At 49.0% G+C, this 24,888-nt stretch overlaps 1 protein-coding gene across 1 annotated transcript in view; it reads left to right on the forward strand.

Annotated features, from left to right (window-relative positions):
- The window catches only part of LOC139373950 (LIM and calponin homology domains-containing protein 1-like), a 29,261-nt gene that overhangs the window by 1,951 nt on the left and 2,422 nt on the right, over positions 1-24,888 (forward strand). The window contains exons 3-15 of the mRNA XM_071115032.1: positions 1,090-1,160; positions 2,601-2,670; positions 3,480-3,586; positions 4,384-4,414; positions 6,334-6,447; positions 6,708-6,927; positions 8,624-8,783; positions 19,744-19,773; positions 20,868-21,027; positions 21,320-21,459; positions 21,598-21,716; positions 21,798-22,489; positions 24,509-24,799. Coding sequence (XP_070971133.1) covers positions 1,090-1,160; positions 2,601-2,670; positions 3,480-3,586; positions 4,384-4,414; positions 6,334-6,447; positions 6,708-6,927; positions 8,624-8,783; positions 19,744-19,773; positions 20,868-21,027; positions 21,320-21,459; positions 21,598-21,716; positions 21,798-22,489; positions 24,509-24,799 — 2,205 coding nt within the window. The remainder of the gene's footprint in view (positions 1-1,089; positions 1,161-2,600; positions 2,671-3,479; positions 3,587-4,383; positions 4,415-6,333; positions 6,448-6,707; positions 6,928-8,623; positions 8,784-19,743; positions 19,774-20,867; positions 21,028-21,319; positions 21,460-21,597; positions 21,717-21,797; positions 22,490-24,508; positions 24,800-24,888) is intronic.

Below are 24,888 nucleotides of genomic sequence, written 5' to 3' on the forward strand. Positions count from 1 at the left end.
GTTTTAAAATACTCACTAACAGGGATGGACACAATTTGAGAGATGTTTTTTTTAAATTTCAGCTCGTGAGACGTGGGACCAACACGTTACATGTTGTGTTTTTAATGTTCTTGTTCAGTGTAGTTGAAGTCTACATGAAACTATATATTACGTACAAACACGTGTCTGTGGACATCTCATTACCATAACACTTCAAGTTCCTGTAAAAACTCCCATCAGTTTTTAAATAAACACTTTTATTACCCATGATGCATCATCTAGAGGAGTAGTAGATGTAACTGTTTTGTTTTTTTACCTTAATTTAACGAGCCAAGTCAGTTAAGTTAAGAACACATTCTAATTTACAATGAAGGTTTTCTGGGGAACAGATGAGTTCTCAGACTGGGCTTCTTGTTTTCCAACACCCCCTTTACCCCGTTTGGCTTTCTCTTTACCCCCCTTTACCCCGCTGGGCTTTCTCTGTACCCCCGCTTGGCTTTCTCTGTACCCCCGCTCTTGGCTTTCTCTGTACCCCCGCTCTTGGCTTTCTCTGTACCCCCGCTCTTGGCTTTCTCTGTACCCCCGCTCTTGGCTTTCTCTGTACCCCCGCTCTTGGCTTTCTCTGTACCCCCGCTCTTGGCTTTCTCTGTACCCCCGCTCTTGGCTTTCTCTGTACCCCCCCCCCCTTTACCCCCGCTGGGCTTGCTCATCACCCCCCCCCCCCCTTTACCCCCGCTGGGCTTGCTCATCACCCCCCCCTCTTTACCCCCGCTGGGCTTGCTCATCATCCCCCTCTGTACCCCCGCTGGGCTTGCTCATCACCCCCCCCCTTTACCCCCGCTGTGCTTTCTCAATTTCCTGTTGTCTCAGACCTTTTCATAAGGAGCCAAAAAATATGAAACATTGATTTGTTTGTTACTTTTTGGACTGTAACAGCAATGAGAATTTAGTAAAAAATGGTGGTAAAATCTGATTTAAAAAAACAATCATGCACTAGGTAAGTATAGATCATAATCTGTGATCCAAGAGGATATTTAGTGAAAAAAATTGACACTTGCATGTTTGCTTGTTTATCTAAGATGGTGTTGTGTTTCCTCTTCCTGTATATAGGAAGTGACAAATAAATCATTTGGAAGCAACAACTTCCGCTCTGCTCTGGAGAATGGAGTCCTGCTCTGCCAGTGAGTATTATGGGAACTGTAGTGTCTATATCTGGAGAATGGAGTCCTGCTCTGCCAGTGAGTATTATGGGAACTGTAGTGTATATATATCTGGAGAATGGAGTCCTGTTCTGCCAGTGTGAATTGTGGGAACTGTAGTGTGTATATATGGAGAATGTAGTCCTGCTCTGCCAGGGTGTATTATGGGAACTGTAGTGTATATAGCTGGATAATGGAGTCCTGCTCTGCCAGTAGTGATGAATGAATCCCATAGGCTGTGGTTCTATAAACACCTTAGTGGTTTAACCTGTTGCGACGACCAAACCCGGATCCGGGATTCTATTTATAGACCTAAGCTCATTACCATAACGCAACGTTAACTATTCATGAAAATCGCAAATGAAATGAAATAAATATGCTAGCTCTCAAGCTTAGCCTTTTGTTAACAACACTGTCATCTCAGATTTTCAAAATATGCTTTTCAACCATAGGAAAACAATCATTTGTGTAACAGTAGCTAGCTAGCGTAGAATTTAGCGTTAGCATTAGCGTTAGCATTAGCGTTAGCATTTAGCAGGCAACTATCACAAAAACAAGTAAAGCCTTCAAATAAAATGACTTACCTTTGAAGAACTTCTGATGTTTTCAATGAGGAGACTCTCAGTTAGATAGCAGATGCTCCGTTTTTCCAAAAAGATTATTTGTGTATTAGAAATAGCTCCGTTTTGTACATCACATTTGGCTACCAAAAAAAACAAAAAAAACAAACAAAAAAAAACGAAAATTCAGCCCTCAAAACGCGAGCTTTTTTCCAAATTAACTCCATAATATTGACTGAAACATGGCAAACGTGGTTTAGAATCAATCCTCAAGGTGTTTTTCCACATATCTCTTCAATGATATATCCTTCGTGGAAGCCTGGTTTCTCCTTGCTCTCAAATGGAAAAATAATTGCACCTGGCTTTACGCTCCAATTTCGACGCAGGGACACCAGGCGGACACTTGGAAAATGTAGTCTCTTATGGTCAATCTTCCAATGATATGCCTACAAATACGTCACAATGCTGCTAAGACCTTGGGGGAACGACAGAAAGTGTAGGCTCATTCCTTGCGCAATCACAGCCATATAAGGAGACAATGGAAAACAGAGCTTCAGAAATTCTGCTCATTTCCTGGTTGATGCATCATCTTGGTTTCGCCTGTAGAATGAGTTCTGGGGCACTTACAGACAATATCTTTGCAGATTCTGAAACTTCAGAGTGTTTTCTTTCAAAAACTGTCAAGAATATGCATAGTCGAGCATCTTTTCGTGACAAAATATCGCGCTTAAAACGAACGTTTTTTATCCAAAAATGAAATAGCGCCCCTAGAGATCAAAGAGGTTAAGTACCAGGTCCTGGTGTGGTCGATGGTCACGCTGTCTAACTCGTCTGTTCTTCCCTCTGTCCCTCCCTTTCTCAGTCTAATCAACCAGTTGAAACCAGGCCTTATTAAGAGAATGAACACGCTGTCTACTCCAATGGCTGGACTGGTGAGTTCACTGCGTGTAGCCGTTCTACATTTCATATGAGAAGGCAGAGGGATCTCTTGTCTGCCAGGGTGACAGTAGTTTGACGACTTGGGTCTTTCAGGAAGTCGTCCTCTGTGGTTTCCTGCGTGTCGCTCGGAGGTTCCTGCCTAGTGTGACAGATCTGAAACTGTCTAAGGATCTAGTGATGTGATGAACATGACAAACCTGAGTGGGGCAGTCAGGCTGAGTGGGGCAGTCGGGCTGAGTGGGGCAGTCGGGCTGAGTGGGGCAGTCGGGCTGAGTGGGGCAGTCGGGCTGAGTGGGGCAGTCGGGCTGAGTGGGGCAGTCGGGCTGAGTGGGGCAGTCGGGCTGAGTGGGGCAGTCGGGCTGAGTGGGGCAGTCGGGCTGAGTGGGGCAGTCGGGCTGAGTGGGGCAGTCGGGCTGAGTGGGGCAGTCGGGCTGAGTGGGGCAGTCGGGCTGAGTGGGGCAGTCGGGCTGAGTGGTGAGTGGGGCAGCTCAACACATTTAATTCAGAGGCTGGTCAAACTGTCAAGGTTCCACTTGTTTGGAACGGATCCTGGAAAGCTATTAAGAGACTCATCCCACCAGTCACATGATCATCCTTAGGCCACGCCTTCTGATTGTTCTGTATGGTAACTCCCAGTACTGCCCCACCCCTCTCCCCTCTCTGCCCCTGCCCTCTCTGCCCCTGCCCTCTCTGCCCCTGCCCTCTCTGCCCCTGCCCTCTCTGCCTCTCCCCTCTCTGCCCCTCCCCTCTCTGCCCCTGCCCTCCCTCCCCTCTCTGCCCCTCTACCTACTCTCTCCTCCAGGACAATGTGAATGTGTTTCTGAGAGCGTGTGGTACACTCGGTCTACACGAGGCTCAGCTGTTTCATCCTGGAGACCTGCAAGACCTGTCCACACGCGCTACACTCAGGTAAAACTCCTTTTATTTGGTCAATATATATATTTTATTATTTGTAGAACAAATCAAATGGAAGTGAAGGATTAATATGGTTTTCATCCCCAGCTGCTGGACTTATAGTGATGTTAGAAGGTGCCTGTTGGAGGGGCTGTTCATTAGATGGTGCCTGTTTTGCTGGAGGGGCTGTTCATTAGACGGTGCCTGTTTAGTTAGACGGTGCCTGTTTAGTTAGACGGTGCCTGTTGGAGGGGCTGTTTAGTTAGATGGTGCCTGTTTAGTTAGACGGTGCCTGTTTAGTTAGACGGTGCCTGTTTAGTTAGACTGTGTTTAATGTATTTCTTGGCCAGCGTCTCACTAGTTGGAACGTTAGTGTACGCGGACTGGACTCACTAATGACGTACACTGGCCTGTGGTTGTGTATATCGGGTTATACAGCCAGTTCTGTGTTATCACTGATTGCATGGTGTTGATAGTGGGTTGTCTGGTTTGACTTGGCAGCTAAATCATGTGGCTAGATGAGTAGTCAACAGTATGGTGTTTCACATGAGTCCTATCAGAGTGACTATTTAAACAGAATAATATTTTATAGACTGTCCATAATAGATCACCTTTTGTTAGAGAGAAGCCGTGGGTAAAGGTTAGCCGTGGGTAAAGGTTAGCCGTGGGTAAAGGTTAGCCGTGGGTAAAGGTTAGCCGTGGGTAAAGGTTAGCCGTGGGTAAAGGTTAGCCGTGGGTAAAGGTTAGCCGTGGGTAAAGGTTAGCCGGTGTGTCGTCTCTGCTCGGACTAAGAGATCTCATTTTCTTCTCAGGTGTGTAGAGAGCAAAAGGAGGCTGAAAAACGTAAGTGGATATGTACTTGAATTGTTTGTGTGAAAGGTGTTGAGCTATAACTTGGAACTGTCATAATTCCCATCGAGAATCTCTTACTGTGTAACAGCCCTGCTTACGACTGGCCTCTAGTCCGTCGTGACGGGGAACGGCCCTGCTAAAATTGTTCTCTAGTCTACGTCGTGACGGGGAGCAGCCTGGCCTCTAGTCTACGTCGTGACGGGGAGCAGCCTGTCCTCTAGTCTACGTCGTGACGGGGAGCGGCCTTGCTGCGACTGTTCTCTAGTCTACGTCGTGACGGGGAGCGGCCCTGCTGCGACTGTTCTCTAGTCTACGTCGTGACGGGGAGCGGCCCTGCTGCGACTGTTCTCTAGTCTACGTCGTGACGGGGAGCGGCCCTGCTGCGACTGTTCTCTAGTCTACGTCGTGACGGGGAGCGGCCCTGCTGCGACTGTTCTCTAGTCTACGTCGTGACGGGGAGCGGCCCTGCTGCGACTGTTCTCTAGTCTACGTCGTGACGGGGAGCGGCCCTGCTGCGACTGTTCTCTAGTCTACGTCGTGACGGGGAGCGGCCCTGCTGCGACTGTTCTCTAGTCTACGTCGTGACGGGGAGCGGCCCTGCTGCGACTGTTCTCTAGTCTACGTCGTGACGGGGAGCGGCCCTGCTGCGACTGTTCTCTAGTCTACGTCGTGACGGGGAGCGGCCCTGCTGCGACTGTTCTCTAGTCTACGTCGTGACGGGGAGCGGCCCTGCTGCGACTGTTCTCTAGTCTACGTCGTGACGGGGAGCGGCCCTGCTGCGACTGTTCTCTAGTCTACGTCGTGACGGGGAGCGGCCCTGCTGCGACTGTTCTCTAGTCTACGTCGTGACGGGGAGCGGCCCTGCTGCGACTGTTCTCTAGTCTACGTCGTGACGGGGAGCAGCCTGTCCTCTAGTCTACGTCGTGACGGGGAGCGGCCTTGCTGCGACTGTTCTCTAGTCTACGTCGTGACGGGGAGCGGCCCTGCTGCGACTGTTCTCTAGTCTACGTCGTGACGGGGAGCGGCCCTGCTGCGACTGTTCTCTAGTCTACGTCGTGACGGGGAGCGGCCCTGCTGCGACTGTTCTCTAGTCTACGTCGTGACGGGGAGCGGCCCTGCTGCGACTGTTCTCTAGTCTACGTCGTGACGGGGAGCGGCCCTGCTGCGACTGTTCTCTAGTCTACGTCGTGACGGGGAGCAGCCTGTCCTCTAGTCTACGTCGTGACGGGGAGCGGCCTTGCTGCGACTGTTCTCTAGTCTACGTCGTGACGGGGAGCGGCCCTGCTGCGACTGTTCTCTAGTCTACGTCGTGACGGGGAGCGGCCCTGCTGCGACTGTTCTCTAGTCTACGTCGTGACGGGGAGCGGCCCTGCTGCGACTGTTCTCTAGTCTACGTCGTGACGGGGAGCGGCCCTGCTGCGACTGTTCTCTAGTCTACGTCGTGACGGGGAGCGGCCCTGCTGCGACTGTTCTCTAGTCTACGTCGTGACGGGGAGCGGCCCTGCTGCGACTGTTCTCTAGTCTACGTCGTGACGGGGAGCGGCCCTGCTGCGACTGTTCTCTAGTCTACGTCGTGACGGGGAGCGGCCCTGCTGCGACTGTTCTCTAGTCTACGTCGTGACGGGGAGCGGCCCTGCTGCGACTGTTCTCTAGTCTACGTCGTGACGGGGAGCGGCCCTGCTGCGACTGTTCTCTAGTCTACGTGGTGACGGGGAGCGGCCCTGCTGCGACTGTTCTCTAGTCTACGTGGTGACGGGGAGCGGCCCTGCTGCGACTGTTCTCTAGTCTACGTGGTGACGGGGAGCGGCCCTGCTGCGACTGACCTCTAGTCTACGTCGTGACGGGGAGCAGCCTGTCCTCTACATAATGAAAGATAAAGTTCCCGCCCAAAGCAGTGATCTCTCCTCCAGGTTCTAATCACCATCTACTGGCTGGGTCGGAAGGCCCAGGCGGATCCCTTCTACTCTGGCCCTCAGCTCAACCTCAAAGCGTTCGAGGGACTACTGGGCATCGCTCTGTCCAAGGTAACACGCTCCCTCACCTTAACCCTCAGCTCAACCTCAAGGCCTTCTAGGGACCACTAAGCTTAGCTCTATGGTGTGGTACTGCTCCTCTGTCTGTACCCCAGACCTGAACCCCCTGGGATTATCTCTGTCTGTACCCCACACCTGGGGCTAATACATGTACTTTGCCCTGTACAACTGAACCAATGGATATTTATAAACGTGCAAACTCAAAGCTAAATAAAAATGTGTGTCCCCTGTGTGTCCCCTGTGTGTCCCAGGCTCTAGAAGAAACCCCCAGAGGCAGTGTAACAGACAGGGACTACAGTGACGTGATCTACCCAGAGAGGGATGATGAGCTGCCTCTAACCCGGTCCCAGACACCCGGCTACAGCAGAGAGGACTCCGTAGAGAGCTTTAACTCGGCCCTGAGCTTTGACTCGGCGGAGTCACGTACCCTCAGCTGTATCTCTGACTCCATCCTGAGGGCCGGCAGCGAGGGTAACGACTGGAAAATGTTATAGTCAACAGCGTTGGCTGGTTTTTAGTCAGAATACGGTCAGCGCAGGATGTGGGGAGTTCCCGGTCGATACGAAAATACGCTACCAACAGAATCCAAAGTTAATGGTCACCGTATTAGTAGTCACTATCAGGAATGTCGCTCTTCCCAGAGAAGGACGTGCTTACGGCCACGGCCTTTCCCTGCCCCCCGTCCTGCCAGCTCTCTCCTCTCAGTGAGACATTCCATCTGGTTCCACACGGGTCTGATAATGGACATGTCTCATGCCTGGAGCGGGCCAGAGGTGGGGCGCAGGACGCTAGAGGCACCCTATTCTCTACGTAGTGCACTACTATAGACTAGGGCCCTATTCCCTACGGAGTGCACTACTATAGACTAGGGCCCTATTCCCTACGTAGTGCACTACTATAGACCAGGGCACTATAAAACCCTATTCCCTACGTAGTGCACTACTATAGACGCAAGCCCTATTCCCTACGCAGTGCACTACTGTAGACTAGGGCACTGTAAAACCCTATTCCCTACGCAGTGCACTACTATAAACCAGAGCCCTATTAGTAGTGCACTACGTAGGGAATAGGGCTCCATTTGGGACTCTATTAGGGATGCTCCCTAATGCCGCTCCACCATGTTGGCTGTCTAGGTTCGTTACCTTCTCTCTGACTGCTGTCTAGGTTCGTTACCTTCTCTCTGTTGGCTGTCTAGGTTCGTTACCTTCTCTCTGTTGGCTGTCTAGGTTCGTTACCTTCTCTCTGACTGTCTAGGTTCGTTACCTTCTCTCTGACTGTCTAGGTTCGTTACCTTCTCTCTGACTGCTGTCTAGGTTCATTACCTTCTCTCTGACTGCTGTCTAGGTTCGTTACCTTCTCTCTGTTGGCTGTCTAGGTTCGTTACCTTCTCTCTGACTGTCTAGGTTCGTTACCTTCTCTCTGTTGGCTGTCTAGGTTCGTTACCTTCTCTCTGTTGGCTGTCTAGGTTCGTTACCTTCTCTCTGTTGGCTGTCTAGGTTTGTTACCTTCTCTCTGTTGGCTGTCTAGGTTCGTTACCTTCTCTCTGACTGTCTAGGTTCATTACCTTCTCTCTGTTGGCTGTCTAGGTTCGTTACCTTCTCTCTGACTGTCTAGGTTCATTACCTTCTCTCTGACTGCTGTCTAGGTTCGTTACCTTCTCTCTGACTGCTGTCTAGGTTCGTTACCTTCTCTCTGACTGTCTAGGTTCATTACCTTCTCTCTGACGGCTGTCTAGGTTCGTTACCTTCTCTCTGACGGCTGTCTAGGTTCGTTACCTTCTCTCTGTTGGCTGTCTAGGTTCGTTACCTTCTCTCTGTTGGCTGTCTAGGTTCGTTACCTTCTCTCTGACGGCTGTCTAGGTTCGTTACCTTCTCTCTGACGGCTGTCTAGGTTCGTTGCCTTGTCTCTGGCGGCTGTCTAGGTTCGTTGCCTTCTCTCTGGCGGCAGTCTAGGTTCGTTACCTTCTCTCTGGCGGCAGTCTAGGTTCGTTACCTTCTCTCTGGCGGCGGTCTAGGTTCGTTGCCTTCTCTCTGACTGTCTGGGTTCGTTGCCTTCTCTCTGGCGGCTGTCTAGGTTCGTTGCCTTCTCTCTGTTGGACTCCTACTGGTCTGTGAGCTGCTCTTCCCCCCCCCCCCCCTCCCCCCTCTCCCCCCTCTCCTCTCCCCAGACTCCAGCAGTGACGTGGAGGCAGAGAACTCTTTTAGGATGAAGGCGGCGGAGGGCAGAGAATCGGGACTGAGGAACTGGGGCAACGTACCTGCACCCTTCCAGAGGAAGAAACGTGAGGAAAACCGAATTAAGGGCTGCCTCCCGAGCCCCCTCACCAGGTACTGTGATGTCATACCTACCGAATGACTGTTTTAAACAATAATTGTTAATCTTCGTTTAGTTAGTTGCTTTACCTGAGTACCACGTTTAGTTTTCTGCTAGTTGAATTTGCATGGTGTGGAGGTTTCTATTCAGTTCCGTTGTGTAGGTGTCAACGTGTGCTGATGTAATACACATCGTTGTGTAGGTGCTGATGTAATACACATCGTTGTGTAGGTGCTGATGTAATACACATCGTTGTGTAGGTGCTGATGTAATGCACGTCGTTGTGTAGGTGCTGATGTAATGCACGTCGTTGTGTAGGTGCTGATGTAATACACATCGTTGTGTTTTCTACATTCCAAGAAGTTGGAATCGACTGTTTAAAAAAAATAAAAAAAATAAACATTGTCACATTACGAACCGAACCTCATGTTGTTGACCTAACTCTGATTGCTGATTTGCTTACTATAGCGACAGCGACTCGGACGCCGACCGGCCCCAGCCTGACGTCGTCGCGGACGACCTGGCCAGTCGACGGTTCCGCTCCCCTTCACCATCCACGCCCATAAATTTTGCGGTACCCATGAGCCCGCAGGGCACGTTGAGGCTGTGGACAGGAAGCCCTTGCCTGTTTAGGATTGACTCCCCTCCCAGACACACCGCAGTGTTCTCTCCCAGGTCAGACAGAGAGAGAGAGAGAGAGAGAGGCGTTCGTGTTTAATGGCTTTATATCAGGGTTGTGATTGTCATCACGCTAACGGCTTCTGAAACAACTAGTGTGTGGCTGGTCCTGTCATCAAGCTAACAGCTACTGAAACAACTTGCATGAGGCCGGTCCTGTCATCAAGCTAACGGCTACTGAAACAACTAGCATGAGGCTGGTCCTGTCATCAAGCTAACAACTAGCATGAGGCCGGTCCTGTCATCAAGCTAACAGCTACTGAAACAACTAGCATGAGGCCGGTCCTGTCATCAAGCTAAAGGCTACTGAAACAACTAGCATGAGGCTGGTCCTGTCATCAAGCTAACAACTAGCATGAGGCCGGTCCTGTCATCAAGCTAACAGCTACTGAAACAACTAGCATGAGGCCGGTCCTGTCATTGTGACAGTAACTTTAGACCGCCCCCTCGCCCATACCCGGGCGCGAACCAGGGACCCTCTGCACACATCATCAGTAGTCACCCTCGAAGCATCGTTACCCATCGCTCCACAAAAGCCGCGGCCCTTGCAGAGCAAGGGGAACTACTACTTCAAGGTCTCAGAGCAAGTGACGTCACTGATTGAAACGCTATTTAGCGCCCACGCTAACTAAGCTAGCCGTTTCACATCCGTTACATCATCGAGCTAACGGCTACTTTAACAACTAGCATGAGGCTGGTCCTGTCATCGCGCTAACAGCTACTGAAACAACTAGCGTGAGGCCGGTCCTGTCATCAAGCTAACGGCTAATAAAACTACTAGCGTGAGGCTTGACGTTTGTCTGGATTACTGACATTTCATTTTCTTCAACTGCCACAGGTTTGTTTACTCTGGGACTGTCTTTGTAACTTTTAGACTCCAACAAACAAGTTTGATGAAATACGATGAAGTAGTTTGCCTGTTTCCATGACATTCCTGGAACAGAGCTAGCTGTTGTTTTCCACTAACCCTGGTCGTGTGGCTCAACATGGGTATGTAGTGTTGAGCTGTGAAAGGTGTGGCTGCTCCTAACTCTACCCGAAGCCCCGGGTGCTTGTGACTGTGTTTAGTTGGCGTATTGTCCACCTCAAGAGTGTTGACGACTACTATAACACAGATGGCTCTGGTTAGCAGCAGTTCCACAGCGTTGTGTGACCAGTGCTCCTAACTCTTTACTCGACACCTCGCTGTAAGGGACTCACTGTGTTTTTGTATTGGGAATGTCCACTGTTAACACGGACGGCCGTCCCGGCCTGTCCTCTGGTTCAACAGCAGCAGTACTGCAGCGTCTCCGTTCCCTCCCAACCCGTTCCACGACCCCCCGTCTTCCATCACCCCCACCCTCTTCTCCGAGGTGGAGCGCTCCGTCGACGAGGAACTCCTCCTGATGGAGCTGTGTGAGGAAGACTCTGAGGAGGGGCGAGAGGATCCTGACCCTGTCAAAGATGATCTGTACGCTCGGCGGTTGGAACTGGCCCTCCACCAGACGACCTCCAACCCTGGCTACAACCGCTTCCTGCCCCGCTATTGGACTCCCGAGGAGGAGGTGCACGTCAGGACCATCAGGCTGGGCTCTCAGAGGAGACCCTGGTACCACAAGATGTACAGATTGAGGTCTGGATCTGTCCCGTTACTGTGGGTCATGACTGGTTTGAATAATCCTGACTCTATCCCCTAACCCTGGTACAGGAACTGGGTTTGAATAATCCTGACTCTATCCCCTAACCCTGGTACAGGAACTAGGTTTGAATAATCCTAACTCTATCCCTAACCCTGGTACAGGGACTAGGTTTGAATAATCCTAACTCTATCCCTAACCCTGGTACAGGAACTGGGTTTGAATAATCCTAACTCTACCCCTAACCCTGGTACAGGAACTGGGTTTGAATAATCCTAACTCTATCCCTAACCCTGGTACAGGAACTGGGTTTGAATAATCCTGACTCTATCCCTAACCCTGGTACAGGAACTGGGTTTGAATAATCCTGACTCTATCCCTAACCCTGGTACAGGAACTGGGTTTGAATAATCCTGACTCTATCCCTAACCCTGGTACAGGAACTGGGTTTGAATTATAATAATAATCCTAACTCTACCCCTAACCCTGGTACAGGGACTAGGTTTGAATAATCCTAACTCTATCCCTAACCCTGGTACAGGGACTAGGTTTGAATAATCCTAACTCTATCCCTAACCCTGGTACAGGAACTGGGTTTGAATAATCCTGACTCTATCCCTAACCCTGGTACAGGAACTGGGTTTGAATAATCCTGACTCTATCCCTAACCCTGGTACAGGAACTGGGTTTGAATAATCCTAACTCTATCCCTAACCCTGGTACAGGAACTGGGTTTGAATAATCCTGACTCTATCCCTAACCCTGGTACAGGAACTGGGTTTGAATAATCCTGACTCTATCCCTAACCCTGGTACAGGAACTGGGTTTGAATAATCCTGACTCTATCCCTAACCCTGGTACAGGAACTGGGTTTGAATAATCCTGACTCTATCCCTAACCCTGGTACAGGAACTGGGTTTGAATTAGGATTATTATTATTATAACGCGACCCCTAACCCTGGTACAGGGACTAGGTTTGAATAATCCTAACTCTATCCCTAACCCTGGTACAGGAACTGGGTTTGAATAATCCTGACTATCCCTAACCCTGGTACAGGAACTGGGTTTGAATAATCCTGACTCTACCCCTAACCCTGGTACAGGAACTGGGTTTGAATAATCCTAACTCTATCCCTAACCCTGGTACAGGGACTAGGTTTGAATAATCCTAACTCTATCCCTAACCCTGGTACAGGAACTGGGTTTGAATAATCCTGACTATCCCTAACCCTGGTACAGGAACTGGGTTTGAATAATCCTGACTCTACCCCTAACCCTGGTACAGGAACTGGGTTTGAATAATCCTAACTCTATCCCTAACCCTGGTACAGGAACTGGGTTTGAATAATCCTGACTCTATCCCTAACCCTGGTACAGGTAGATGTGGGTTTTGTGCCATGGCCGGGTTCGATTTAAACTGGGTTTGGATAATGCTTGACGTTGACGTTTGGTGTTCAACTCTTGTGTGAGAGAACCAGAATACCTCAATGCTAAACATTAAAAGCCTCGCCGTGTAATCCCAGAATACCTCAATGCTAAACATTAAAAGCCTCGCCGTGTAATCCCAGAATACCTCAATGCTAATCATTAAAAGCCTCGCCGTGTAATCCCAGAATACCTCAATGCTAAACATTAAAAGCCTCGCCGTGTAATCCCAGAATACCTCAATGCTAAACATTACAAGCCTCGCCGTGTAATCCCAGAATACCTCAATGCTAAACATTACAAGCCTTGCTGTGTAATCCCAGAATACCTCAATGCTAAACATTAAAATCCCCAAACTTTTACCACAACGCTTTGCTCTGCTTTTCACCACGGCAGTTCATTCTCTCAACGTTTAGGAATTTCCATTTTTTTTGTTTGGGGTGCAACTTCCTGTTTTCCTTTCTGTTGATCTTGCCCTGTTTAATCTCCTCTCTTCCTCAGTTGCTCCTCCTTCCTCAGTTTCATCCCTTTCCTTCTCTCTCCTTCCCCTCTTCTGTTTGTAGCCGAAAGACAACAGGTTCCTCAGGATGATTCAGGCTGTGACATCACTCCTTGGCTCGTTGTTCCTGTCTTGTCTGCACCCCCTCCCTCCAGCCACCCCCATCCCGACTTTACCTTCACCCCTGTATCCCAGTTCAGTGCTTTGTGCAACCGAAAATTAACTATTTCCGAAGGAGTAGATTTTAAACTAGGCTTGTGTGGTATCCAGATTGTCATGTCTTCATACCGACCTTGATCCATCCTGAGATATTCAGTAATACCGGCACTGAACACAAGGGCTGCCATTTTCAAACTCCACTGAGCCTCTGTAATCCAAAGGTTAGCAATGCTAACAACTACATGTAAAATCCCATAGAGAATGCTAACGGACGCATTGCAAACATTTTTATTGTCTCAGACTTAATCTATTTGCTGGACAGACATCCCAACTATTGAAGTTCTACAAGTAATTTAAAAAAAAAATGCTTCACAATTTGCTGCACGCACAAAGCAAATATTAGACTGCAAGGATCTTGATCCAGGAGGGGATTATCTGTTATCACGCAAAGCTTGATTTTGGAAGAAGCTAACCACTTAGCTAGGTAGCTAACTAGCTACTAAATTAGCTAACCACTTAGCCAGGTAGCTAACTAGCTACTAAATTAGCTAACCACTTAGCTAGGTAGCTAACTAACTACTAAATTAGCTAACCACTTAGCTAGGTAGGTAGCTAACTAGCTATTAAATTAGCTAACCACTTAGCTAGGTAGCTAACTAACTACTAAATTAGCTAACCACTTAGCTAGGCAGGTAGCTAACTAGCTATTAAATTAGCTAACCACTTAGCTAGGTAGCTAACTAACTACTAAATGACCTAACCAGAGCATTTAATACATTTTAGACGTTTAACTTTATTTTAAAACTTAAAAATAATAAAGGCCCATCACCCTTTTGGATGATAAAAAATTAACCTCGTATTTACAGCTTTCGCTTGTGTACTTTCTACAGCGGTCTCTTATTTTAATTTGTTTTATTTTTGACAGTAGTTACACAGCAAGAATAAAGTAATTAGATATGTTGATGTACAGTACCGGTCAAAAGTTTGGACACCTACTCATTCAAGGGTTTTTATTTTATTTCTACTATTTGTTATATTGTATAATAATAATAATAGTTACGACAAACAATGAAATAACACATGGACTCATGTAGTAAGCAAAGTGGTAAACAAATTAAAAATATATTTGTGATTCTTCAAAGTAGCCACCCTTTGCCTTGACAGCTTTACACTCTTGGCATTCTCTCAACCAGTTTTATGGGGTATTCACCTGGAATGCATTTCAATTAACAGCTGTGCCTTAAGTTAATTAGTGTAATTTCTTTCCTTAATGCATTTGAGCCAATCAGTTGTGTTGTGACGACAAGGTTAGGGGTGGTATACAGAAGATGCCAAATAGGGATAAAAGACCAAGTCCATATTATGACGAACAGCTCAAATAAGCAAAGAGAAACAACAGTCCATTACTTTAAGATACGAAGGTCAGCCAATACGGAACATTTCAAGAACTTTGAACGTTTCTTTAAGTGCAGTTGCAAAAACCATCATGCTCTGTGATGAAACTGGCTCTCATGAGGTCCGCCACAGGAAAGGAAGTCCCAGAGCAACCTCTGCTGCAGAGGAGTTAACTACACCTCAGATTGCAGCTCAAATAAATGCTTCACAGAGTTCAAGTAACAGACACATCTCAACATCAACTGTTCAGAGGAGACTGTGTGAATCAGGCCTTCATGGTTGAATTGCTGTAAAGAAACCTCAACTAAAGGAAACCAATAAGAGACTTGCTTGGGGCCAAACCAATAAGAAGAGACTTGCTTGGGGCCAAACCAATAAGAAGAGACTTGCTTGGGGCCAAACCAATAAGAAGAGACTTGCTTGGGGCCAAACCAATAAGAAGAGACTTGCTTGGGCCAAAAGAACACGACCGGTGAAAATCTGTCCCTTGATCTGAGTCCAAATTTGATTGTTGTTCCAACCGCCATGTCTCTGAGACACAGAGCATTTGAACGGGTGATCTCCGCATGTGTGGTTCCCACCGTGAAGCATGGAGGAGGTGGTGTGATGGTGTGTGGTTCCCACCGTGAAGCATGGAGGAGGTGGTGTGATGGTGTGGTTCCCACCGTGAAGCATGGAGGAGGTGGTGTGATGGTGTGTGGTTCCCACCGTGAAGCATGGAGGAGGTGGTGTGATGGTGTGTGTGGTTCCCACCGTGAAGCATGGAGGAGGTGGTGTGATGGTGTGTGGTTCCCACCGTGAAGCATGGAGGAGGAGGCGTGATGGTGACAGTCCGTGATTTATTTAGAATTCAAGGCACACGTAAGCAGCATGGCTACCACAGCGAAACTCCATCCCGTCTGGTTTGGGCTTAGTCCCACTATCATTTGTTTTTCAACAGGACAATGACCCAACACACCTCCAGGCTGTGTAAGGACTATTTGACCAAGAAGGAGAGTGATGGAGTGCTGCATCAGATGACTTGGCCTCCACAATCCCCTGACCTCAACCCAATTGAGATGGTTTGGGATGAGTTGGACAGCAGAGTGAAGGAAAAGCAGCCAACGACTGCTCAGCATATGTGGGAACTCCTTCAAGACTGTTGGAAAAGCATTCCTCATGAATCTGGTTGAGAGAATGCCAGGAGCGTGCAAAGCTGTCATCAAGGCAAAGGGTGGCTACTTTGAAGAATCTAAATATAAAATTGATTTGTTTAAAATTAACACTTTTTTTTGGACACTATGATTCCATGTGTTATTTAATAGTTTTGTTGTCTTCACTATATTATTCTTAATGTAGAAAATAGTAAAAATAAAGAAAAACCCTTGAATGAGTAGGTCAGTCCTTTGCCTAGTGGTTAGAGCGTTGGACTTGTAACCGAAATGTTGCAAGATCGAATCCCTGAGCAATGTTTAAGTACTATCATAGAACGTGGGCTTTTAGACCCACACCTCGTATAACTAATAGTTAGTTAGTTATAAGTTACATCTCTGGCTAAGATTTAGTTGTGAATTCCATCCTGTAATTAGATCACGTGGTGCGTTCTGCACAACAGTGAGACTCAACGCTCCCGCCTCAACATCACATGACCTGGGGACTATCGGTAAGCTTCATAATGGAACAATTGTGACCGGTAAAACGAACGCCATCTTTATCTCCTAACATATTGTACAAGTTGACTGCAGGTATTTACTTAAAGTAATATTATACTAATTATTATACTATCTAATATTCAAATGTATTAATTTCAAGTAGTTTTAACGGTATTTGAGAAATAATTCCCGTGGCTATATCCAAAAACCCCAGTATACCACCCAAGCCTACTTTTAAACCACGTCATTGTGACAGTTATAGCTTTTTAAACAACCTGCGACAAGCTTATCACCTTTGTCATATAGGCAGGGACCGAGCCTTCCGTTAAAATCTACTGCGAAGGGCAGGACTGGAGTCATTTGTTTAAAAAAATGTAAGCTATGTGCTTGTCCATAATCATCATGCAAATAATATTGCCCTGTAGATGTGCTACCAAAGTGATGAGGCTGTAAACATTTTATATGAAGCCTTTATTGGGAAGTGTTTTTAATGCTAAAGGTGTATTGTTGACATTGGAGTTATGACGATCTCTCTGTCTCCCACACACACACACACACACGGCATCGGGTCGGCAGGGTAGCCTAGTGGTTAGAGCGTTGGACTTGCATCCTATTCATAATGGCTTCTGGTCAAAAGAAGTCTCCAAGAAAATCAAATGGGGTTTTAGATTTGAACTGTGATGTACCAAACTAACAATGTAACAGTGGGTCAATAAAACAACATGGTCTTTTTTTTTAAAAAGTATTTGGCGTTAGTGTGGTGAATGTTCAGCGTCGGTCACGGCCGCGTGTAATATGAATGGTTTGGACGTTGTCCTTGCTGATCTGCGTCGGTCGCGGCCCGGTGTGAATTGGGATAGTTAGGATTCCGTCCTTGTTGTTAGGACGTTCACTAATGTTGCACGGTATATTGAAACTATGGTGTGTTTTAAAAAAAAATAAATTATAGAAAATGAAAAACGGGTTCTGTACTAGAATTTGTTACTTTCGGAATCAAATGTGTCTGACTTCTAATGATTGCGAGGATCTGTCTATCAGTGCAGCCGATGTCCCCTTATAGCGAGAGTCCCTTCACTGTTCCACTTCCCTCATTTTTAGCTCTAGTCTGTCCTGAGGAACCACTGAACTCACTGGGAGTCTGTCCTGAGGAACCACTGGGAGCCTGGGCTGCTTCATGTTATCTCCTCTCTCATACTGACCCTAGTCTGTCCTGAGGAACCACTGAACTCACTGGGAGTCTGTCCTGAGGAACCTCTGGGAGTCTGTCCTGAGGAACCTCTGGGAGTCTGTCCTGAGGAACCTCTGGGAGTCTGTCCTGAGGAACCTCTGGGAGTCTGGACTGTATCATGTTATCTCCCCTCTCATACTGACTAGTCTGTCCTGAGGAACCACTGAGTCTGGGCTGCACCACCACTTGTCCTGCACAGAAGTTAACACACTTGAATAATTCAACACGGCCGTGTAGAGATGTTGAAACCGTTTCATGTTCGCAAAACAATGTCTAGAACACTTTCCAATGCAGTAAGGTATCGATAGCTTTGTAGGCTAACTTTCCTTGCTAGCTTACAGCTGAAACCAACATCAATTCACTACCGCACCTTGTCTGTTATCATATGCAAACCATAATTCAAAATATTGCTGAATTTACAAAGCTGACAGTCACAATGTCTCTCAGTCAAGATCATCATTACTGAAGGCTGTGACTCTGTGTGAATGAGGTCCATAGGTCTCACTTTCATTAAAATATATATTGCTTCTTAAATGCAAATGTTGATCAGTACAATAAAATAAGTCCTAAATGGAAACAGGATGTTTTTCCACCTGTAGTCTCAAGAAATCAGCCAAAACAAGCTCAATAACTCAATGCATGCACACACTCCTGTTGAATATCTATTCCCCTGTATTGTGACTAGACCTGGGTGAAACTGGGTAAATCAAGATGTTTCCATGGAGATTTACTTTAAAAATAAATGACTTCATGCATTTTATTTAGTTACTATAGTCAAATTGCTTGATTTAATGCATACATTACATTTTAATTTGAATGATATTGAACTCAACTCTGGATCGAGTGACTTTCTGTGACTTTGGCAGATGTTGTCATGGTATCTGCTATCGGGATACTGAACCTGGGATCGTGGTGACACTAGTGTTCACTGCTATCGGGATACTGAACCTGGGATCGTGGTGACACTAGTGTTCACTGCTACGGTCTTCTACAGTGGGGTTCTAGAGAGCGGGTATATCATGTGGTTGTGTGTGGCTCAGTTGGTAGACCATGGCACTTGGCAATACCAGGGCTGTGGGTTCAGTACTGCAATACCAGGGCTGTGGGTTCAGTACTGCAATACCAGGGCTGTGGGTTCAGTACTGCAATACCAGGGCTGTGGGTTCAGTACTGCAATACCAGGGCTGTGGGTTCAGTACTGCAATACCAGGGCTGTGGGTTCAGTACTGCAATACCAGGGCTGTGGGTTCAGTTACTGCAATACCAGGGCTGTGGGTTCAGTTACTGCAATACCAGGGCTGTGGGTTCAGTTACAGTTACTGGGCTGTGGGTTCAGTTACTGCAATACCAGGGCTGTGGGTTCAGTACTGCAATACCAGGGCTGTGGGTTCAGTTACTAATACCAGGGCTGTGGGTTCAGTTACTGCAATACCAGGGCTGTGGGTTCAGTTACTGCAATACCAGGGCTGTGGGTTCAGTTACTGCAATACCAGGGCTGTGGGTTCAGTTACTGCAATACCAGGGCTGTGGGTTCAGTTACTGCAATACCAGGGCTGTGGGTTCAGTTACTGCAATACCAGGGCTGTGGGTTCAGTTACTGCAATACCAGGGCTGTGGGTTCAGTTACTGCAATACCAGGGCTGTGGGTTCAGTTACTGCAATACCAGGGCTGTGGGTTCAGTTACTGCAATACCAGGGCTGTGGGTTCAGTTACTGCAATACCAGGGCTGTGGGTTCAGTTACTGCAATACCAGGGCTGTGGGTTCAGTTACTGCAATACCAGGGCTGTGGGTTCAGTTACTGCAATACCAGGGCTGTGGGTTCAGTTACTGCAATACCAGGGCTGTGGGTTCAGTTACTGCAATACCAGGGCTGTGGGTTCAGTTACCGCAATACCAGGGCTGTGGGTTCAGTTACCGCAATACCAGGGCTGTGGGTTCAGTTACCGCAATACCAGGGCTGTGGGTTCAGTTACCGCAATACCAGGGCTGTGGGTTCAGTTACCGCAATACCAGGGCTGTGGGTTCAGTTACCGCAATACCAGGGCTGTGGGTTCAGTTACCGTTGGTATCACCAGTACTGGAGATGAAGAAAAAATAATGTAAGCATCAATTATTTATTTTTCTATTGTATGTTTTCTCCGTGTAACTCTGTATGTTTTCTCCGTGTAACTCTGTATATGTTGAACTGCTTTGCTTTATCTTGACGCAGTTGCAAATGAGAACTTGTTCTCAACTAGCCTACCTGGTTAAATAAAAATAGTGAGGTGATTTGAATAAATGGATCTGCTAAATGGCATGTATCTGAGTGTCCAGTGGTCTGGTCTTTCTCTGGTTCCTGTAGAAACTTGGAGGTAAACCCAGGATGGATATGGTGAGTTAACGGCGCTTGCTTGGCTCTATGGCGCCCCCCCCCCCCCCCCCACCCCGCTGGGCTTTAGTGCCCCCCCCCCTCCCCAGCTGGGCTCGCTTGGCTTTAGTGCCCCCCCTCCCCAGCTGGGCTCGCTTGGCTTTAGCGCCCCCCCCCTCCCCTGCTGGACTCGCTTGGCTTTAGTGTCCCCCCCTCCCTTGCTGGGCTCGCTTGGCTATATGCCCCCCCACCCCGCTTGGCTTAGCGCCCCCTGCTGGATGAAGTACTTAATTTTCATACTTGAGTAAAACTGAAGATACCTTAATTGAAAATGACTCAAGTGAAAGTAATCCAGTAAGATACTACTTGAGTTGAAGTACAATGGTTTGGTTTGGCTCAGTCTGCTGGCTGGCTTGGTTTGGCTCAGTCTGCTGGCTGGCTTGGCTTGGTTTGGCTCAGTCTGCTGGTTGGCTTGGCTTGGTTTGGCTCAGTCTGCTGGCTGGCTTGGCTTGGTTTGGCTCAGTCTGCTGGCTGGCTTGGCTTGGTTTGGCTCAGTCTGCTGGCTGGCTTGGCTTGGTTTGGCTCAGTCTGCTGGCTGGCTTGGCTTGGTTTGGCTCAGTCTGCTGGCTGGCTTGGCTTGGTTTGGCTCAGTCTGCTGGCTGGCTTGGCTTGGTTTGGCTCAGTCTGCTGGCTGGCTTGGCTTGGTTTGGCTCAGTCTGCTGGCTGGCTTGGCTTGGTTTGGCTCAGTCTGCTGGCTGGCTTGGCTTGGTTTGGCTCAGTCTGCTGGCTGGCTTGGCTTGGTTTGGCTCAGTCTGCTGGCTGGCTTGGCTTGGTTTGGCTCAGTCTGCTGGCTGGCTTGGCTTGGTTTGGCTCAGTCTGCTGGCTGGCTTGGCTTGGTTTGGCTCAGTCTGCTGGCTGGCTTGGCTTGGTTTGGCTCAGTCTGCTGGCTGGCTTGGCTTGGTTTGGCTCAGTCTGCTGGCTTGGTTTGGCTCAGTCTGCTGGCTTGGTTTGGCTCAGTCTGCTGGCTTGGTGGAATGTTGGACAGTGATCAGGATTTCATTCTAATATACTATCTGCAGTGTTCTCTCTCGTCTCTTTTGCTCTCTTCACGACAACAGGAGCAAATCGTTGAATGACATCAGGCGGTTCCCGTCGCCCACGCAAGTGGTGCGCCAGGTTTCTGAGGGTGGCATGGAGCTGAGCCCCGGCGCCGTGAGCCAAGACCAGCTGCAGATGGTCAGAGCCCGGGTCCACGAGAGTGAGGCCAAGTGGCACAATGTGAGTCCACACACACAGGCATCCATTACCTGTCCCATCCTGACCGTCTAACTACTCTCCTGACCCATTTCTCATCTGACTGAAATTCTACAATCGGTGATCTCTTTGTGCCCCAACCTATGACTCTGTCAAATCAACCTGACCTCTTTAAAGTGTTTAAAAACCACACTCCCTGGAGGTCTTCACTGGGTTAATTGTTGCCACTACAAATTAATTCAACAGCAGTTCTTGTCTCCGTCGTGATTCATCTTGTTTTAAGTGTTACCCCCCCCCCCCCCCTACCTCCTGTCAGGACCTGACCAAGTGGAAGCTCCGGCGGCACAGGTCTAACTGTGACCTGCGGAGGAAGATGCAGGAGAGAGACAACATCGTCCTGATGGCCAACGCAGGGGTCGTTACTGTCGGGACATTCAATAGTCTGCAAGAGGACAGGTAAAGGGGACGGACATGGAAGACAGACTTGAATAACTTTAGAGTAGTACCTGTATGTGTGTGGATGCCTGCCTGCCCATTCTGCTGTGACATGATCATCACTATTCATATTTTTCCTCTCTTCATCTGGTTTCACAGGGAAGAGGATGAGGAGTCCCTATGCAGCAATGGCCACAAGGTCTCTCCGTCCACCTCGTTCAAGGAGGGTTCCCTGGAGCTCCGACCCCACACCAGAGCCCCCACCTCGGTCAAGGAGGGTTCCCTGGTGCTCCGACCCCACACCAGAGCCCCCACCTCGGTAAGTGAGGGTTCCCTGGAGCTCCGACCCCACACCAGAGATCCGCTGGCCCTCAGCTCCTCCGAGGAGTCATCCTACAGCCCCGGAGTGTCGGAACCCTTCACCGCCCCCAGCGTGACCCTCCAGGGACCCGGAGCCGTGCCCCAATCAGAGCCCCTCGTCCTAGAGGGGAGGCGTCACACACCGGTGGAGCCAGACGGAGCTGGAGGATTAGCCACTTTCCCCAACTCTGCCTCTCCCATCTCCTCCCAGACCCAGACCATCTCTAGCCCAGCTCTCTTCATCTCCACTGGACGAGACCACAACGTCTCCTTGCTCTCAAATGGGATCCCGACGACCCTCCCTGGATCTAGCTCCAGTCTTACTACTGGTACCAGTTCTTCTCTAACTACCTCTGACCCGGTGAACGGTACCGGCTCTAACCTAACCAGCGGTACCGGCTCCCACAGCCCCTCTGCCTCCATGGACATCCCAGACCAAGCCCTCCTCTCTACTGTAGAGTCCCTGACCTCGGTGGGAGCCCCGGGTCATGTCTCAGCTCCCCAGCAGCAGGAGCTTCCCCTCTACAGGTACAGCTCCAGGGCTCCGGGAGGAAGAGGAAGAGGATCTGCCTCTCTCCCCAGGGGATACCGCCGGTCTGAGGGCTCTTTGTCCTGCCTCTCTGCCGGCTTCACCCCCCGGCCGTTTGGAGCCAAGTCCTCCAGAGTGTCCTCGCTACCCAGGCTCTACAATGTGAGGAATGCCTCTGTCTCTGTCCCTCTGTCTCTCTCTGTCCCCCCCGTCTCTCCCTCTGTTTCTCTCTGTGTGACTAATGCCCCCTTCATTTGTACAGTGTTTCAGTATTATTCAGTTCTTCTGCAGGTTGTGCAACAGTTGTACACTACATCTCTTGTGATTGGATGCTCCCATGTTCATTGTCTATCTAAATAAATGTGTGTGTGTGTGTGGGTAGTCTTGGTACTTGTAGTCCTCCTTGTTAGTATGTGGTGTGTGTGGGTGGTCTTGGTACTTGTAGTCCTCCTTGTTAGTATGTGGAGGTGTGTGTGTGTGTGGGTGGTCTTGGTACTTGTAGTCCTCCTTGTTAGTATGTGGAGGTGTGTGTGTGGGTGGTCTTGGTACTTGTAGTCCTCCTTGTTAGTATGTGGAGGTGTGGGTGGTACTGGTACTTGTAGTTATCCTTGGGTGTATGTGGAGAGTGTGTGTGGTCTTGGTACTTGTAGTCCTCCTTGGTAGTATGTGGAGGGAGAGGTGTGGGTGGTCTTGGTACTTGTAGTTCTCCTTGGTAGTATGTGGAGGGAGAGGTGTGGGTGGTCTTGGTACTTGTAGTTCTCCCTGGTAGTATGTGGAGGGAGAGGTGTGTGGGTGGTCTTGGTACTTGTAGTTCTCCTTGGTAGTATGTGGAGGGAGAGGTGTGTGTGTGTGTGTGTATGGGTGGTCTTGGTACTTGTAGTTCTCCCTGGTAGTATGTGGAGGGAGAGGTGTGTGTGGGTGGTCTTGGTACTTGTAGTTCTCCCTGGTAGTATGTGGAGGGAGAGGTGTGTGTGTGGTCTTGGTACTTGTAGTTCTCCTTGGTAGTATGTGGAGGGAGGTGTGTGTGTGCGGTCTTGTTACCGTGTGCTTCCTGATCCTCTTCCGTCTCCTATGAATAATGCAGAATTATAACAGGAGACTGCTGGCTGACTCACTGCCCAGCCTGATGCCCAATGGCACCCTATTCCCTATATAGGGCGGCAGGTAGCCTAGTGGTTAGAGCGTTGGGCCAGTGACAGGTAGCCTAGTGGTTAGAGCGTTGGGCCAGCAACCTGTTCCCTATATAGGGCGGCAGGAAGCCTAGTGGTTAGAGCGTTGGGCCAGTGACAGGTAGCCTAGTGGTTAGAGCGTTGGGCCAGCAACCTGTTCCCTATATAGGGCGGCAGGTAGCCTAGTGGTTAGAGCGTTGGGCCAGAAACCTGTTCCCTATATAGGGCCAGCAGGTAGCCTAGTGGTTAGACCGTTGGGCCAGCAACCTGTTCCTTCTATAGGGCGGCAGGTAGCCTAGTGGTTAGAGCGTTGGGCCAGCACCCTGTTCCCTATATAGGGCGGCAGGGAGCCTAGTGGTTAGAGCGTTGGGCCAGCAACCTGTTCCCTATATAGGGCGGCAGGGAGCCTAGTGGTTAGAGCGTTGGGCCAGCAACCTGTTCCCTATATAGGGCGGCAGGTAGCCTAGTGGTTAGACCGTTGTGCCAGTGACAGGTAGCCTAGTGGTTAGAGCGTTGGGCCAGCAACCTGTTCCTTCTATAGGGCGGCAGGTAGCCTAGTGGTTAGAGTGTTGGGCCAGCACCCTGTTCCCTATATAGGGCGGCAGGTAGCCTAGTGGTTAGAGCGTTGGGCCAGCACCCTGTTCCCTATATAGGGCGACAGGTAGCCTAGTGGTTAGAGCGTTGGGCCGGTAACCGAAAGGTCACTGGTTTCAATACCCGAGCAGACAAGGTGAAAAACCTGTCAATGTGCCCTTGAGCAAAGCAGTTCATCCTAATTTTCTCCAGGGACACAACACATTACACTGCACTCATCATACTACTATGACTGACCCTGTAAAACAACACCTATCAAACTACTATGACTGACCCTGTAAAACAACACCTCTCATACTACTATGACTGACCCTGTAAAACAACACCTATCATACTACTATGACTGACCCTGTAAAACAACACCTATCATACTACTATGACTGACCCTGTAGAACTCTGCCCTGTCTTCTACCTACAGTTGGAGAACTCTCTGCTGAATGAAAATGGAAACGGTTCCCTGCTCCCCACCAAGACTGCTCCCTCACGCCCCCAGAAAATGGTCACTATCTCGGAGGTCGCTGTCAGGGCTCAGCCCTGGGCCACAGCCAATCAGAGCAGAGTGAACCAGGAAGTAGAGGGTGGGAGTCAGACCCAGCCCTCCATCCTGAAGACCAGAGGGGTTCCTGGACCTGCCACCCACCCCAAACCCTTACCCCCTTCTCTCCGGCCCAGCCTCCCTGTCTCAGTCAGACAGAATGGCTCTGCCCAGGTGAGCTCAACACCTTGTGAAACCCATCATCTGTACCTGGACTGTCTTAATTAGGTCCGGGGTTTCACCCAACTGTTTATTTCACCTTT

This window comes from Oncorhynchus clarkii, chromosome 18, assembly GCF_045791955.1.
Source record: "Oncorhynchus clarkii lewisi isolate Uvic-CL-2024 chromosome 18, UVic_Ocla_1.0, whole genome shotgun sequence".
NCBI classification, from domain to species: domain Eukaryota; kingdom Metazoa; phylum Chordata; class Actinopteri; order Salmoniformes; family Salmonidae; genus Oncorhynchus; species Oncorhynchus clarkii.